Source organism: Xenopus tropicalis, chromosome 1 (genome assembly GCF_000004195.4).
Source record: "Xenopus tropicalis strain Nigerian chromosome 1, UCB_Xtro_10.0, whole genome shotgun sequence".
Classification (NCBI taxonomy): domain Eukaryota; kingdom Metazoa; phylum Chordata; class Amphibia; order Anura; family Pipidae; genus Xenopus; species Xenopus tropicalis.
Window position 1 is genome coordinate 169,251,449 of NC_030677.2, and position 16,254 is coordinate 169,267,702.

Consider the following 16,254-nt stretch of genomic DNA (forward strand, 5'->3'; position numbering starts at 1 on the left):
AAATGAGGAGCTACAATAAATAATTAATAGAGAGCCTAATAATTCATGAAACAATTCTGAGAATGAGATATAAATAATCAGGGGTAAATTTAAAAACAGCACAATAAAGTTACTAAAACTGCAAATAGGCACTTAAAATAGGGAAGATTGGGTGTGGGTAATTGCACGTTTACCCAATTCGAAAATACAAAGTTATTGCAAAAACATTAGCATCCGCTTGCCACATGCAACAAATAATAAAAAAGGAAACCAAATTATTCCCATATAGAGCCCACTTCCCCAATCACACCCAGCAAGGGATGAAACGATTCACAGCCACCAGCACATGTATATTAACAGATAGCGTGATCAAAAGGTATTGGAATATACACACATACCGCTCAAGAGTTACCCCAAATATGGTGAGTAATGGTGAGGTGAGGGGATTTATTGTGCTGTTTTTAAATTTACCCCTGATTATTTATATCTCATTCTCAGAATTGTTTCATGAATTATTAGGCTCTCTATTAATTATTTATTGTAGCTCCTCATTTTGAACTCCAGGTTATTGCTTTGTACATTGATGTATTTTATCTAGATTGTTATTGTAAGAATTAATCATGTATATATATGTTCTTTTTTTTTTTTTTTTTAATTAATAAATATTAATTGTTTGAATTAATTCACATTAATTGTTAAGTGGTTTGTAGAGCGCCAACTCTGTTTTCTTAATATGCTCAGTGCTTGACAGGTTTTATACATAGTGAGAACCACCGAGCCCCCTTTGGAGTACAAACTGAGTCAGAAAGCACTCAATTTTGCTCCATTCCTTTATAACATGCAGTTTACACATTTAAAACTGAAGCAAACCTTCCCTCATACCTCCCTGAACCAAAACACTTGTGAAACATATAGATCACATTATAAAGCAGACAATGAAGTTGATTGTATCGCTCGGGAACTGCTTCCGGTTTAAAGGACAGCACAAGACCATGCATGCAGATTCCGTGTTGTCCAATCACCTCATTTGTTTTGCCCTTTACAAAGTGCCTGTTTTAAAAATGAAGTTGAAATACTCGATACATAATTCTAAAACATTCTAGTGTTCCTGTTCTTTTGCTAATTCTAAAGTAAAAAAAAAAAATATATAAAAGACCAGGTACTATAATGGATTACAAGCTCTATTTGAAATACAGATTAATTTTTGGTCAGTGTATATATATATATATATACAGTGGCTTGCAAAAGTATTCGGCCCCCTTGAACTTTTCCACATTTTGTCACATTACAGCCACAAACATGAATTTTGATTGGAATTCCACGTGAAAGACCAATACAAAGTGGTGTACACGTGAGAAGTGGAACGAAAATCATACATGATTCCAAACATTTTTTACAAATAAATAACTGCAAAGTGGGGTGTGCGTAATTATTCAGCCCCCTTTGGTCTGAGTGCAGTCAGTTGCCCATAGACATTGCCTGATGTGTGCTAATGACTAAATAGAGTGCACCTGTGTGTAATCTAATGTCAGTACAAATACAGCTGCTCTGTGACGGCCTCAGAGGTTGTCTAAGAGAATATTGGGAGCAACAACACCATGAAGTCCAAAGAACACACCAGACAGGTCAGGGATAAAGTTATTGAGAAATTTAAAGCAGGCTTAGGCTACAAAAAGATTTCCAAAGCCTTGAACATCCCACGGAGCACTGTTCAAGCGATCATTCAGAAATGGAAGGAGTATGGCACAACTGTAAACCTACCAAGACAAGGCCGTCCACCTAAACTCACAGGCCGAACAAGGAGAGCGCTGATCAGAAATGCAGCCAAGAGGCCCATGGTGACTCTGGGGGAGCTGCAGAGATCTACAGCTCAGGTGGGGGAATCTGTCCATAGGACAACTATTAGTCGTGCACTGCACAAAGTTGGCCTTTATGGAAGAGTGGCAAGAAGAAAGCCATTGTTAACAGAAAACCATAAGAAGTCCCGTTTGCAGTTTGCCACAAGCCATGTGGGGGACACAGCAAACATGTGGAAGAAGGTGCTCTGGTCAGATGAGACCAAAATGGAACTTTTTGGCCAAAATGCAAAACGCTATGTGTGGCGGAAAACTAACACTGCACATCACTCTGAACACACCATCCCCACTGTCAAATATGGTGGTGGCAGCATCATGCTCTGGGGGGCTTCTCTTCAGCAGGGACAGGGAAGCTGGTCAGAGTTGATGGGAAGATGGATGGAGCCAAATACAGGGCAATCTTGGAAGAAAACCTCTTGGAGTCTGCAAAAGACTTGAGACTGGGGTGGAGGTTCACCTTCCAGCAGGACAACGACCCTAAACATAAAGCCAGGGCAACAATGGAATGGTTTAAAACAAAACATATCCATGTGTTAGAATGGCCCAGTCACAGTCCAGATCTAAATCCAATTGAGAATCTATGGCAAAAACTGCTGTTCACAAACGCTGTCCATCTAATCTGACTGAGCTGGAGCTGTTTTGCAAAGAAGAATGGGCAAGGATTTCAGTCTCTATATGTGCAAAGCTGGTAGAGACAAACCCTAAAAGCCTGGCAGCTGTAATTGCAGCAAAAGGTGGTTCTACAAAGTATTGACTCAGGGGGCTGAATAATTACGCACACCCCACTTTGCAGTTATTTATTTGTAAAAAATGTTTGGAATCATGTATGATTTTCGTTCCTCTTCTCACATGTACACCACTTTGTATTGGTCTTTCACGTGGAATTCCAATAAAATTGATTCATGTTTGTGGCTGTAATGTGACAAAATGTGGAAAAGTTCAAGGGGGCCAAATACTTTTGCAAGCCACTATATATATATATATATATATATATATATATATATATATATATATATATATATATATATATATATATATATATATACACCACATAGGGGCTCCAACTTAAAGGCAAATTTCAGCTTCCCCTTGTATTTTGGCTTTGCCTCCCATTTTGATATCCAGCAGTCTTATGTGTCTAAAAGGATTGTGAAGATTGACGGGAGCCAAGACTTAGCAGCTTAGTGCACAAAAACCAAGCCATGTTTAGGAGCCTTTGGAGACTTAATGATTTTTCACATGAAACTTTAGTCTGGGTGGTGGGGCAATGGTATGTTCCCTTGCAGAGTTATTCATTTTTTAAGAGGGTTTCTAGACTTCAGTACAAATGTGTTTAGAGTAATAACTAAACTGCCTGAAGTATAGATAAATCAAAAAGAACATTTTCTTTGCCTTTTTTCCTTATATGTTATCTCCTGTCTGTTTTTTGTCACAAAAAAATAACTTTTCACATTTGCTTCCCAACAAAAAAAAACATTTTTTAATTCCTATTTCCCTCAACGCCATTTGTTTTGCTTACCAAGAAAGCTATAAATTACTGAAGGGTTCGTATGCATCTGTTTTATGTCTGCACAATTCAAGCTCAGCAGCCAAGCCAGTGTGGACTTGGTACACTGTCATTTTCTTGCTTCTTTAAGCCAATTATCTTGTGGCTTCTAAACAACTGAGTCTTTTTTCCTAATTTAGCTCCAAGAAGCGGAACACAAGGTTAAACTGATGGAGAAGGAGTTTCTCCAATACAAAGAACAACAAAGCAGCAAACCAGAAATCCGACTACAGTCTGATATCAATCTTCTCACACTAGAAAAGGTACCTCTGGCCTGATAATCAACAGGGTGGGAGAGTAAATAATCTGTGACTCTTCTGTTTGGTTTTCAAATAAAGCACAGGCAGTATTTGTGTGAGCGTCTGATATTGCAATTGGGCCATTTTTGTACAGCAGTGGTCTTGGGTATGTGATTCTTGCCTGGGCTGGCAGTTAGTGAGCATTTTGTTTCAGTCCCAGCACAATAAAATTGCATATTGTTGTGTTTCTGAATGAGACTGCTGTTATTCCCTTTATTTGACATTAGCAGAATAAAATAGTGGCATATGACAGATAACACATTTGACAGAAAATGCCAGTGACACTGAAATATCATTTGATTTTATACAAACAATAATTGGTACGTAGGCAAGGGTGTTAGGTGCAACAAAATTGGTGCTACTTTTTGCACTTTGCCTACTTGCCTTCTGTCCATAGTGAATTGCAGCACGTTTTAGTATTATGTATTAGAGCACAGAGACCTGTGGCCAACCCCATGAATACACAACTGCCTGCATTAGGCAGTGTTGTATTCAGGAGGGGTGGTACTTTGGCTTTTCATTTCTGCCCCCTACCCATTCTGCCAGGGAGTGAAAGGCAACCCTGTTACCATATTCCTATTGTATGTGGTATGGACATGAATACCCACAGCCCACAGATGCTGCACTCTTTTATCTAGCATGAGACGCAGGACTATTTATTTAATTGCATTTTCCCTGCATGCAAGGATTGGCAAGGAATGGCGTTCAGCTGCTCAATGCAGTTAGAATACATTCACTTTGGCTGAAACAACCACAACCATTTAGAAATGTTTTGGATTAAATGATTTGTTACTTATTTCCTTTCTGTCAGAATATCTGCTCTTATACTTTTTTATATTTCTATAAAGTAAATATTCACCACTACCTGTTGTGCTCATTTTATATCTTATTTTGGTTTTAATTATAATTTGGTGCCTTAAATAAAAGGCAATAAAGAGCCCTGTATTACAAAGTAAGAAAATATATATTTCTTAGCTACTGTACTTGTGCATTTATTAGGCAAAACATGAAAGATTTAGAGTTCTGGTCAGTAATTTTGTCTTAATGAGCCTCATAGCATAGGCAGCCCTGGGCAGCGTAATTCACTACCTTAATATACTAGTCGTTACATTTAAGATTCCAGTAGTTGTTTGCATTTAATAAAGAACAGAAAGAGTTGCTAGAGAATCTTTGTTAAAGTGCTCACTATTAGTTATGTGATTATTGAACACACAGTATGAAATTACCCAGTAATATTCCTGTGCTAAATGGAGAAAAGGGGAATACATTAAGGTAATGGGCCAATTAGAAACAAATATACACTTAATAACTAAGTATAGCAAAGTCGTGGTTAAGGAAATGGTTTTGCAACAGCAAAAAGGGAAATTGTTATTCTACATACGATGCCCTGTGTGCCAGTGATTTTCCTTCTACTGCCCTTAGACGGAGCCAGTAACTCCATCACCAGGCTTCTTGACTTTTGGCAAGAGTCTGGGAGATGGCCTTCTGGATATTGAGTTTCAGATAAAGAGATCCTGTACCTGTAAGAAAAGTAGCATTAACTGTAGTGCTTATAATTTGATATTGATGGTAAGATAGATGGACTTGATTCTTCAGCTATCATTATTATAAAAAAAGTGGGGGGTGTTACAGTTTGTCTGGTGAGCGTGTAAGCCAGCTCTCCGTTTGAGACTGTGAAAGTACATTCCTAAAACAAAGCCAGTTTGGCTTCAGTTCAATTATAACAGATCAGCCGTTGCAAGTAAAAGTGAGCATTTTGATTTAGAGTTTGTGTATTTCCTCCACCTATGTTTCAAAGTGACAGATTTAAATGTATGCACATTAAACTGTCAGCACGCAGTGTATAATATAACAAAGTTGGGAATTTCAATAACCTTTTAATCTTCCAAAAGCCAAAAATTATACAATATGTTTTGTGGTACTTAAAGAGTTAAATAAAAAGCTGCACAATCAATACACTGTCACTTAATATGCTTCCACTTTGTGGCAGACTGCTTCAGAAGTCCCAAAACATATTTTGTATTGTTTGTGTTGTGAATGTTTTGTATATTGTAACTTTCCATAATTTGGGTTTCCATACCTTAGATCCACTAAAAATTTTTAATTTAAACGTTAATTAAACCCAAAAGGATTGATTTGCCTCCAATAAGGATTAAATATTCTTAGTTGGAATCAAGTTCTATTATTACAGAGAAAAAGGAAATCATTTTTAAAACTTACAATTGTGGTTTATTATGGAGTGTATGGGAGATGGCCTTTCCCTTAATTCTGAGCTTTCTGGATAATGGGTTTCCAGATAACAGATCCCATACCTGTAAGGTTCATTTCTTAGGAATAAATATAGAAGGCACCTCTAAACCATAGGCCGCAGGCGAGCCATTACATGTTTGTGTCAGCCGCATTCAGTGTGGTGCTGTGGGTACAAGGACAGTTATGGGCTTCATTAAATAATGCATTCCTGTGCAGTGTAACACATAACAAATGCACTGTATAGAAACACTTGTTAAAACGCCCATCTGTAAAGGCCCTTAATAAAATGGAAAAACCTGGGACTGGTTGGGTGTTTTGTCATCTGATTTAGGGACTTTAACACCGGTGTTTTAACATGCGTTTCTGTACAGTGTTCCACCACACAGGAATGCATTAGGTAACAGGGATCATTCTTTTTACTTTGGGTGTGCCATGACACATTGATAAACCACCAAACACAAGCGAGACATTACTTGTTACCTGTGTTCAGTGTGATGCAATGAGTACAGGGACAATTGAAAAGAATGGGCCCCTTTGACTCAAGAATTGCCATGTAATGGAATATATAAAGAAATTAACTTTGTATTAAAGTTATTGAGAAATAATGTATGTACTAGTTTATGTTATGGTACATTTTACCTTCATTAGGTTGAGCTGGAACGAAAGTTGGAATTAACAACAAAGTCTAAATTGCACTATAAGCAGCAATGGGGAAGAGCGTTGAAAGAACTCGCAAGATTAAAGCAGGTGAGTGTTTAAGCAGGAGATACAGGATTGATTTCTTTAAAGGGGTCTTTCACTGAAAAACTATTTTTGCGATATACAAGAAAATAGAGTACTATGCAACTTTCAGATTACATAAATTACAATTAATTTCAATCTGTTCTCAATCTTGTTCTCACCAATCAAACAAATTGCCAAGTGAATAGGTATACGTGATTGCCAAAAGATGCCAATGGAATTCCACACTGTATTTTCCCTCATTCAATCACTGGAGGTAAAAAAGAGGTTTTAATGTAACATAGTAAGTTGGGTTGAAAAAAGACATACGTCTATCACGTTCAACCATAATGCCTATATATAACCTGCCTAACTGCTAGTAACCTTCCGTCTGTTTTTATTTAAGGGTAAGCTTGTGTCTGCATCTAATGCCCTTTAAGAATATTTTCCATTGTTCTGATCTCCATGGTTTTGGGTGAAGACACACTGAGCTACTAGTAGCAGCTACTTTTTCATGGCTACTAAACTCCACAAAAATACCCCGCCATAGACAATACTGAGAATAGAGACAATAATCAGTAAATGATCAGTATTGTCTATTTTAGAAGCCACAACAAGTAGCTGCTACTAGTAGCTCCGTGTGCCTTCACCCTTTTCTTTCGGTGTGCATCAAGATTATTTTTCCTTATCTCTTATTTGTAGTTTATCTAGTATACAGCATTTAACCCTGTGCAGGCTGTCTGATTTTTTTTGCAGTTGGGATGCTGAATTGAATAGTCTATAACCTCTTTTGTTCCATGTAATTATCTCATTTTTTTTATGTCCTGCTGCTACAAACAGAATATGTGATCCCAGTCCATTTGTTATCCAAACAAAGAAATATTCAGCTCCTAAGTCTTCACTCTATTTGCAACATAAATGTTTCTGGCTGACGTCTGAACTGTCATCCTCCGTCTTGCGCTTATCCACGCACAGTAATTAATTTGATTCATTATTTAGCAATTTGGCCAAACATGGGATTGTTTAAAAAACATGTTGGTTGGATATCTAGGGCTAGGTTGAAAACTGTGTCTTGAAACCATCCAGACCCTCCTCCTAACTTGTCAGCTGTGGGTTATTTTCAGAAAACTTGACTTGAGTTCCCCAGCGAGGACCGTATTATTTTCCCACAGAATAAGCTGGTATGTTGGAGTGGGAGTGAGAGCAGTGGCCACTATTTAGTGATTGTTTAGTCTACTGTATGCATGTTTACTTCTCTCTCCAGGATTTATAGGCAGCCATAGCAAAATAAAGATTGTGCTTGCTTGATTGAAGAGCCTCTTGTCCCTAACACATTCTGGCCTGGCATGTTTTGGATTTGGACTTTTTTTTTTTTTTTTACCTCTTCACTGCTGGACTGAGTTGAAAAAGCAAAGTTGACAGATTCCTGTAACACTGAATGGGATGGCATTTGTAAATAATTATTGTGAAACTCGCCTCTAGTGGATGGATTAAGTGGAGTCACTTCAATGCTATTATCTGCTTACTGTCAGATAAACAATTAGATATATCAGAGTAATTGCATGTGTATCCTTATTAAAGAGCTTAGGATGCACAATCTAAAATTGTTTATGAAAATATAATTTATCATTCTGATTGGGGAAAAAAAACAAATGTTTCTATAATTCTTCTGTCACAACACATCTGTGTGTAATAAAGCCATTGGGATAAATTATACTTTTGTAATGGATTGTGTTCTGAGGAGAGAGAGAATGCAGAATAACCATCATGCACTGCCCACACTATTTCATTAGGTTTTATTTTAGCATTTTGTTTTATAATCACTTTGATAGTTGTAATCTGGCTAATTAAGCATGAATGTTGTTTTAAGTATAGCGCAAAGGGTAAATAATAATCAGAATCAAATCAAATTGCTATTTTTATTAATTTTGCACTTTTTGCCAGAGGGGAAATTCAAAGCTTTCTGTTGTACTGTGTACATTTTTATGGGCATATGTAGCAAATAGGGAGCTCTATTTTTATTATTTGATAATTGTTCTTATGAAAATCCTGAGGGAGTAGAAAGCTGTAAAATTCCCCTTTTGCAAACCAGGGAGTTGGTGATGATTTGCCAAAATAAGGACATTCTCCACTGACCACTATGATATTACTGTGTGTCTTAAAGGGGCCCTTCACTCAAAAATGTTTTGTTTTTGCACTTTAAAAGAAAGTTTAATTCTAACCAACTTTTCAATATACTATTTTTATTAACAATTTTAGCGGTTTTAAGGTAAGTACTATGAAAAGCTTCTTACTAACAGGCCAGTATCTGAATACAGTAGCAATGACCACACAAATGTGTAGTTTTGGGTGAAGGATCCCTTTAAATGTTGGTTTTCCTATTCAGATATATACATATGTTACCTTATTCCTATCTTTTTCATGATTGTACAGCCTGTGTCCTGGGCCTAGTTCATCCTAAAGCGATGTTAGCACTTTGCCTTTCGCTCTTTTAGCACTGGAAGGCAATCAGATTCTAACACCCAACAACTGGTGACATTCTGATAAAGTAACAAGTACCCGGCATCTAGTGTAATGCACTCCTGATAAATAGGTAGTGGCCTGCTCTTCAGTTGGAGATAAGAGCTTCCTTTTTCCTTTGTCTGCTACATGTCTTGCCTACCATCAATGCATATTAATCCTTAACCATTTTGCTTCTTTTTCCTAAAATAAAAAACAAATATGAGTCCTGTTTGGGATGTTTTAACATTTGAAAGAGGAAAGAGGAGAGTTGTTGGACGAGTCTTGGAACATAACCAGTGCTGTTGTAGCAGGTGTATTTCAGTGTAACATTTTGTTCTGCTGTCTGGTTGCTGCTGTTGCACTTACCCTAGCAACAAGGCAGTGATTTAAAAGTCATAATGTAAAATTGATAAGAGAAATATAAGCAATCAAAGATGTGGCCTCATTGAGCATTATCTTTTTGGTTTCAGGGATCAGTTACACCCAAATCCAGATGGCATTTTAACCTGCATTCTGGAAAAAAATATGAAGGCAAAAATAAATGAATAAAGGCCAATTGGAAAGTAGCAGTCAGTTTATAACATATTGAAATATAATACAATAGTGAACTTTTCTTTAAGATATATAGGTGTTTGGGTTTTTTGAGTTCAGTACCCTCATTATGGGCTTTCCCAGGAGTACTAAAACACCCTCTGCCCAGATTGCTGTGTGTGTGTGCGCGCAAAACTTGAAAACTCTGTGTGCAAAAGGACTAAGCCTGTTGGTACAGGCTCACATACAAAAATTCATTAAAAAAATGTCCTCTGATAAAGGAGCAGGATGCTCTGAAACATTGCCTGTTTTTCTACGTGTTTTTTTAACAATAAAGAGTTTGGAGTGCAGGACTTTTTACAATCTTTGTTTATATTTACACTTGGACCATCATTCTGTTTACCTGCACCTTTACTTATAACTTATAGTCTTTATATCTTGTTACTACTAAATAAAATAATGTATTCACATGCAGTGCTGGAAGGGCTTCTGAGCCAGTCCTGCTCTACTTATTTAACTAGGGAGTTCATGCATTAATGTCCTAGTGCCAAAACCCAGACCTTATTTAAAACCATAATTAACTTTCTGTTACAGCGGTTTAAAGCAGTGCTTATGAGAATGAAAGATTGATGGTATAATGTGGAGCCAGACATAGTTCAGGGAGTCACAAGGCAACATCCCATAATACAGCACATGAAAGCCATCACAGCACCCCTTCTATTTTCCATAATGTTCTCAATGTTAATGCCTAATTTCTCAGTAGTTGAGGCCTTTTCAGACCTGGCTGATTTGTGATGTTTATAGTTGTACTGTACTGAATAATCTGTAACCCTGTAATGTAACCTGTACACTGCCGTAACACATCTTTATACATACATAATCCTGTCTTAGAATTGGGAAATAAAACTGAAGTGTGACTTTGGCTTTTAAAGTGTTTTGTCTCTACTATGAGAAAAGTGTATTCATTGACACGGTTTTTGGTTGTATCCCCCTTCCCCCATAAATACTGACAAATAGTACTGTCTGAAACAAAATAATGTAAATGCTCTCTGCAACTAGAAAACCAGTATGTCATTTATTCCACTGCCTGGTTGCTAAGCTCAGTGGTTCCTAACAACCACATAACAGTTCATACTCCAGTATGAAAAAATACTGAACAAAACCTTTAAGTAAAATACCATAAAGAAATAAAGGTAAAGAACAACTGCTAATGATGTTCTAATGCCAGTATCTAAAGGATGTAGGGTACAATAAGAGACAAACTGAAAAATATTTAACATGACCCAACTACAAAGCAAAGCATAAATATAATGGTGTATTAGATGTTTACCAACCATTGTATTTAGTTTTTTGTTTAGTTCAATTAAACATTATATCTATATTTTGAATAACGGCCCACTTGCCTGATCTATATCATACTATAAGGAGAACATGCACTTTAAAGGACAACTTATACCCCAACAATACAAGGCATCATGGGCTCTGCTTGCAAAGCCAGCACATCTGCACTTCAGAGACATGGAGAAGTATAGGGTTCCAATAAACATGCTATATTATTGCTGGTTATGGGTACTGGAAATGTTTTACATGAGTTTAGTTGCCCTTTCCTAACATTGAGCCATATGTATAAAATAGTAAATCTGTTTAATCATGCATTCAAAATGAGCTTTGCTTCAATCAAAATGTTCAATCTAAGCTGTGATTAGGGGTGCGTGCATGGTTCTCTTTAACCCTTCCATAACCTTATTTGCATATGCAAATTAGGATTCAGTTTGGTATTCAGGCCAATCCAAAAATAGTGCATTTGGTGCATCCCTAGTTGTAATCGGGCTGGATATATTCTATTACTGTGTCTCACAGGTCAGTTGATGTCTTTTTATCTCTGTATTTGAACAATTTCTGCTGTTTTTGATACAGCGTGAGCAAGAGAATGCCATGGCACGGCTGAAGAAACAGCAGCAAGAGCTGGAACACATGAGGCTGCGTTACCTGGCAGCGGAAGAGAAAGATGTGGTTAAGACTGAGCGCCAAGAGCTGGAGGAAATCCGAAATGAATTAAACCGGTAATCTGCATGATAGAAATAAACATTTCATTCTCCTTAGTGGTTTACTCATTGCTACATTCTTTTTGACCTTTTTTAGTAAACAATTCTGCACTACTGCAAATGACCCATTGTTAGTAAATGAGTCCCCATTTCCCAAAATTTTGGGCAAATAACAACTTATCAACCTTGCAAAGGGAGCGGAATGATTTGATTAATCTGATATCATTGAGGAAAGATCTACTTGTTTGGCAACCTTGCCATATGAGCCATCAGTATCAGTGTATGGCCACCTATAGAGTGCAGTGTTTGGGTAGTTCTGAACCTTGCTCCTGTGGTTGGCATCATAAACCCATGCTTCATTTTATTACCCCAATTTAAAGAAATGAATTGTTTTTTGGGGGTTTTTTTTTTTTTAAGAAACGTATTTACAAACCGGATTCCAAAAAAGTTGGGACACTAAACAAATTGTGAATAAAAACTGAACGCAATGATGTGGAGGTGCCAACTTCTAATATTTTATTCAGAATAGAACATAAATCACGGAAGAAAAGTTTAAACTGAGAAAATGTACCATTTTAAGGGAAAAATATGTTGATTCAGAATTTCATGGTGTCAACAAATCCCAAAAAAGTTGGGACAAGTAGCAATAAGAGGCTGGAAAAAGTAAATTTGAGCATAACGAAGAGCTGGAAGACCAAATAACACTAATTAGGTCAATTGGCAACATGATTGGGTATAAAAAGAGCTTCTCAGAGTTGCAGTGTCTCTCAGAAGCCAAGATGGGTAGAGGATCACCAATTCCCACAATGTTGCGCAGAAAGATAGTGGAGCAATATCAGAAAGGTGTTACCCAGCGAAAAATTGCAAAGATTTTGCATCTATCCTCATCAACTGTGCATAACATCATCCGAAGATTCAGAGAATCTGGAACAATCTCTGTGCGTAAGGGTCAAGGCCGTAAAACCATACTGGATGCCCGTGATCTCCGGGCCCTTAAACGACACTGCACCACAAACAGGAATGCTACTGTAAAGGAAATCACAGAATGGGTTCAGGAATACTTCCAGAAACCATTGTCAGTGAACACAATCCACCGTGCCATCCGCCGTTGCCAGCTGAAACTCTACAGTGCAAAGAAGAAGCCATTTCTAAGCAAGATCCACAAGCTCAGGCGTTTTCACTGGGCCAGGGATCATTTAAAATGGAGTGTGGCAAAATGGAAGACTGTTCTGTGGTCAGACGAGTCACGATTCGAAGTTCTTTTTGGAAATCTGGGACGCCATGTCATCCGGACCAAAGAGGACAAGGACAACCCAAGTTGTTATCAACGCTCAGTTCAGAAGCCTGCATCTCTGATGGTATGGGGTTGCATGAGTGCGTGTGGCATGGGCAGCTTGCATGTCTGGAAAGGCAGCATCAATGCAGAAAAATATATTCAGGTTCTAGAACAACATATGCTCCCATCCAGACGTCATCTCTTTCAGGGAAGACCCTGCATTTTTCAACAAGATAATGCCAGACCACATTCTGCATCAATCACAACATCATGGCTGCGTAGGAGAAGGATCCGGGTACTGAAATGGCCAGTCTGCAGTCCAGATCTTTCACCTATAGAGAACATTTGGCGCATCATAAAGAGGAAGGTGCGACAAAGAAGGCCCAAGACGATTGAACAGTTAGAGGCCTGTATTAGACAAGAATGGGAGAGCATTCCTATTCCTAAACTTGAGAAACTGGTCTCCTCGGTCCCCAGACGTCTGTTGAGTGTTGTAAGAAGAAGGGGAGATGCCACACAGTGGTGAAAATGGCCTTGTCCCAACTTTTTTGGGATTTGTTGACACCATGAAATTCTGAATCAACATATTTTTCCCTTAAAGGAACAGTAACTTTAAAAAATTAAAGTGTTTTAAAGTAATTAAAATATAATGTGCTGTTGCTCTGCAACAAACTGGTGTTTTTGCTACAGAAAAGCTACTATATAAATACCCTGCTGTGTAGCCGCGGGGGCAGCCATTGAAGCTGGAAAAAAGGAGAAAAGGCACAGGTTACATAGCAGATAACTAGTAGATAAGCCCCATATAATGGGGGTTTGTCTGTTATCTGCTAAGTAACCTGTGCCTTTTCTCCTTTGAATGGCTGCCCCCATGGCTACACAGCAGCTTACTTATATAAACTATAGTAGTCTTTCTGAGGCAAACACACCAGTTGTACCAGTGCAGGGCAACAGTACATTATATTGTTATTACTTTAATAAACTTTCATTTTTTGGTGTTACTGTTCCTTTTTAAAATGGTACATTTTCTCAGTTTAAACTTTTGTTCCGTGATTTATGTTCTATTCTGAATAAAATATTAGAAGTTGGCACCTCCACATCATTGCATTCAGTTTTTATTCACAATTTGTTTAGTGTCCCAACTTTTTTGGAATCCGGTTTGTAGTTATATGTGTGTCTGTAGAGAGATTTAATTTAAATTGTACATAATTTGTCATATGATTATTTAAATAATATAGCACAGGTATGGGATCAGTTCATTTGGAAGTCCATCGCCCATAGATTCCATTTTAAGCAAATTATTTAGCATTTCAAAGTATTTCCTTTTTTCTTTCTGATGATAATACAGTACCTTGTTCTTCATCCCAGCTAAAATGGAATTAATCCTTATTGGAAGCAAAACAATTCACCCACTTTGTATTTATTCCTATAGATTTTTGTAAGCATATTTATCAGTGGATGAAGTCTTTCACACATTGATAAACATACTTCATAGTAATTCATTGAAAGGGGGTGGCTTTAATCTCACATTATGAAACATCTGCCACATAAGGTATGAAGATCCAAATTATGGAAAGGGCCTTTATCCAGAATACCCCCAGGTCCTGAGCATTCTTGATAATAGGTCCCATACCTGAACTCCATTTCCCATATATGGGCCTATTAGGAAACCTTTCCCAGAATACTTGTGCTGGCACAACTGGTTTCCTGCTTCAGCTACTTTTTCTTTCTATCTTCCCACTACAGAGAAAATCCACTAACATCCAGTTCAGTTAAGTGAACCAGTTGCAGATTCATGATAAAATGTTTTCCAGGTATTTAGAGCATTGCACGTAAATAACAATTTTAAAACCAATGACATGATTTTGCCTTGTTACAGGGGATTAGTGAATCAGACAAGAATTTTTTTGTTTTCAGTTTTTTGTTTGATCCCAGTGGCTTGTGTCTTTGTGCCGTATATATCTATAGATAGGCTAACTTGTGTTATCTGTGTACTTGGTGTGCTCCTATCTATAGACTGAGACAGCAGGAAGACAGAAAGCAGCCACCTGATACAAGTGCCAATGCAAACGGGAGCCCTGGGGCAAGACTTAAAGATGAAGGCTTGGATGATTATCTGTCTCGTCTGATAGAAGAACGAGACACCCTCTTACGAACAGGAGTGTATACACATGAGGATCGTATCATTAGCGAACTGGACCGTCAGATTAGAGAGACAATGGCAAAAAGAAGCAATAGATAATGTATCTGCTAATAATCCCAATGTAGAAATGTGTGTTATCGGGATTTGTGTTATTTACATCAAATCAGTTATAAACGTATTCATTCATTGGGCCGATTCCATGTGTGAGGTCACATGAGGCATAATGTCAGCCTGCAGATCCGCCCCTAGTCTTAAAAAGATCTTCTAGTTGTGCTTGCATCCGAAAGCAATAAATCCGCCCAGCTGCAGGCACACGTAGCCTATATCCACCAATATCGAATATCACCTGTGTGTGCCTGCAGCTGGGCAGATTCACTGCTTCCGGATTCAGGGACAACAAGAAGGTTTGTTTTAAAGGTAAGGGAGAATATTCAGTCTGCGCTTATCCACATGCTGACAATCTACCCTGTGTGACTTTGCCCTGATGCTCTATTTATTGCAGTTCAATGATGATGATAAGAGTTTTGCACAGGCATGGCTTCTAAATAAAGCAATAGGATTTTCTAATATTATTTAAATTTTTACTGGATTTGTTTTGTAAAAATTATAAAAGGTTTCTGTACATTGTATATTTGCAGCACAGTTTGCTGTTGTATATTGCTTGTATATCCTGGATTTACTTGTGATTTAACTGCTGTTAATAAACTATATAGATTTTTTTTTCTTTTGTATTCTGTAAGTTATTTTATACTATCTGTGTGTCCTATTTGATGACAAGTTTGGCATATTTTCTTCAAAATATATATTTTTGCTATTCTCCCCAAATTTGCCATTTTAAGCATTTGCTTAAACCTACACATTTAAAAAAATATATATCAGTGCCCATTGACTTGCTCATATTTAATTTCTTATTTACCTTGTTAAAGAAGACATTATACTCCTCGAAATGTAGAAGGAATATGCTTAAAAAAAGTATTGTTTAGGGCTGATTTATTGAAAATTTCTGAAAAAATCCTGCTAGTCCCGCCCATCTTTTCCACTTCCTGCTGCCTCCTTTCCCAGGCTGTGCAGGGGGCCGGCGGCACTCAGCACACTGCACTGTAGGATAGG

At 37.5% G+C, this 16,254-nt stretch overlaps 1 protein-coding gene across 3 annotated transcripts in view; it reads left to right on the forward strand.

Moving 5' to 3' along the window:
• Positions 1-15,867, forward strand: part of cep120 (centrosomal protein 120kDa) — a 58,303-nt gene extending 42,436 nt beyond the window's left edge. For 2 of the 3 annotated variants that reach the window (XM_031895599.1, XM_031895601.1), the window contains exons 17-20: positions 3,522-3,644; positions 6,579-6,677; positions 11,601-11,746; positions 15,018-15,867. In XM_031895599.1, the coding sequence (XP_031751459.1) occupies positions 3,522-3,644; positions 6,579-6,677; positions 11,601-11,746; positions 15,018-15,243 (594 nt within the window). In that variant the 3' untranslated portion in view covers positions 15,244-15,867. 3 annotated transcript variants of the gene reach the window in all.
• The last annotated feature ends 387 nt before the right edge of the window (positions 15,868-16,254 follow it).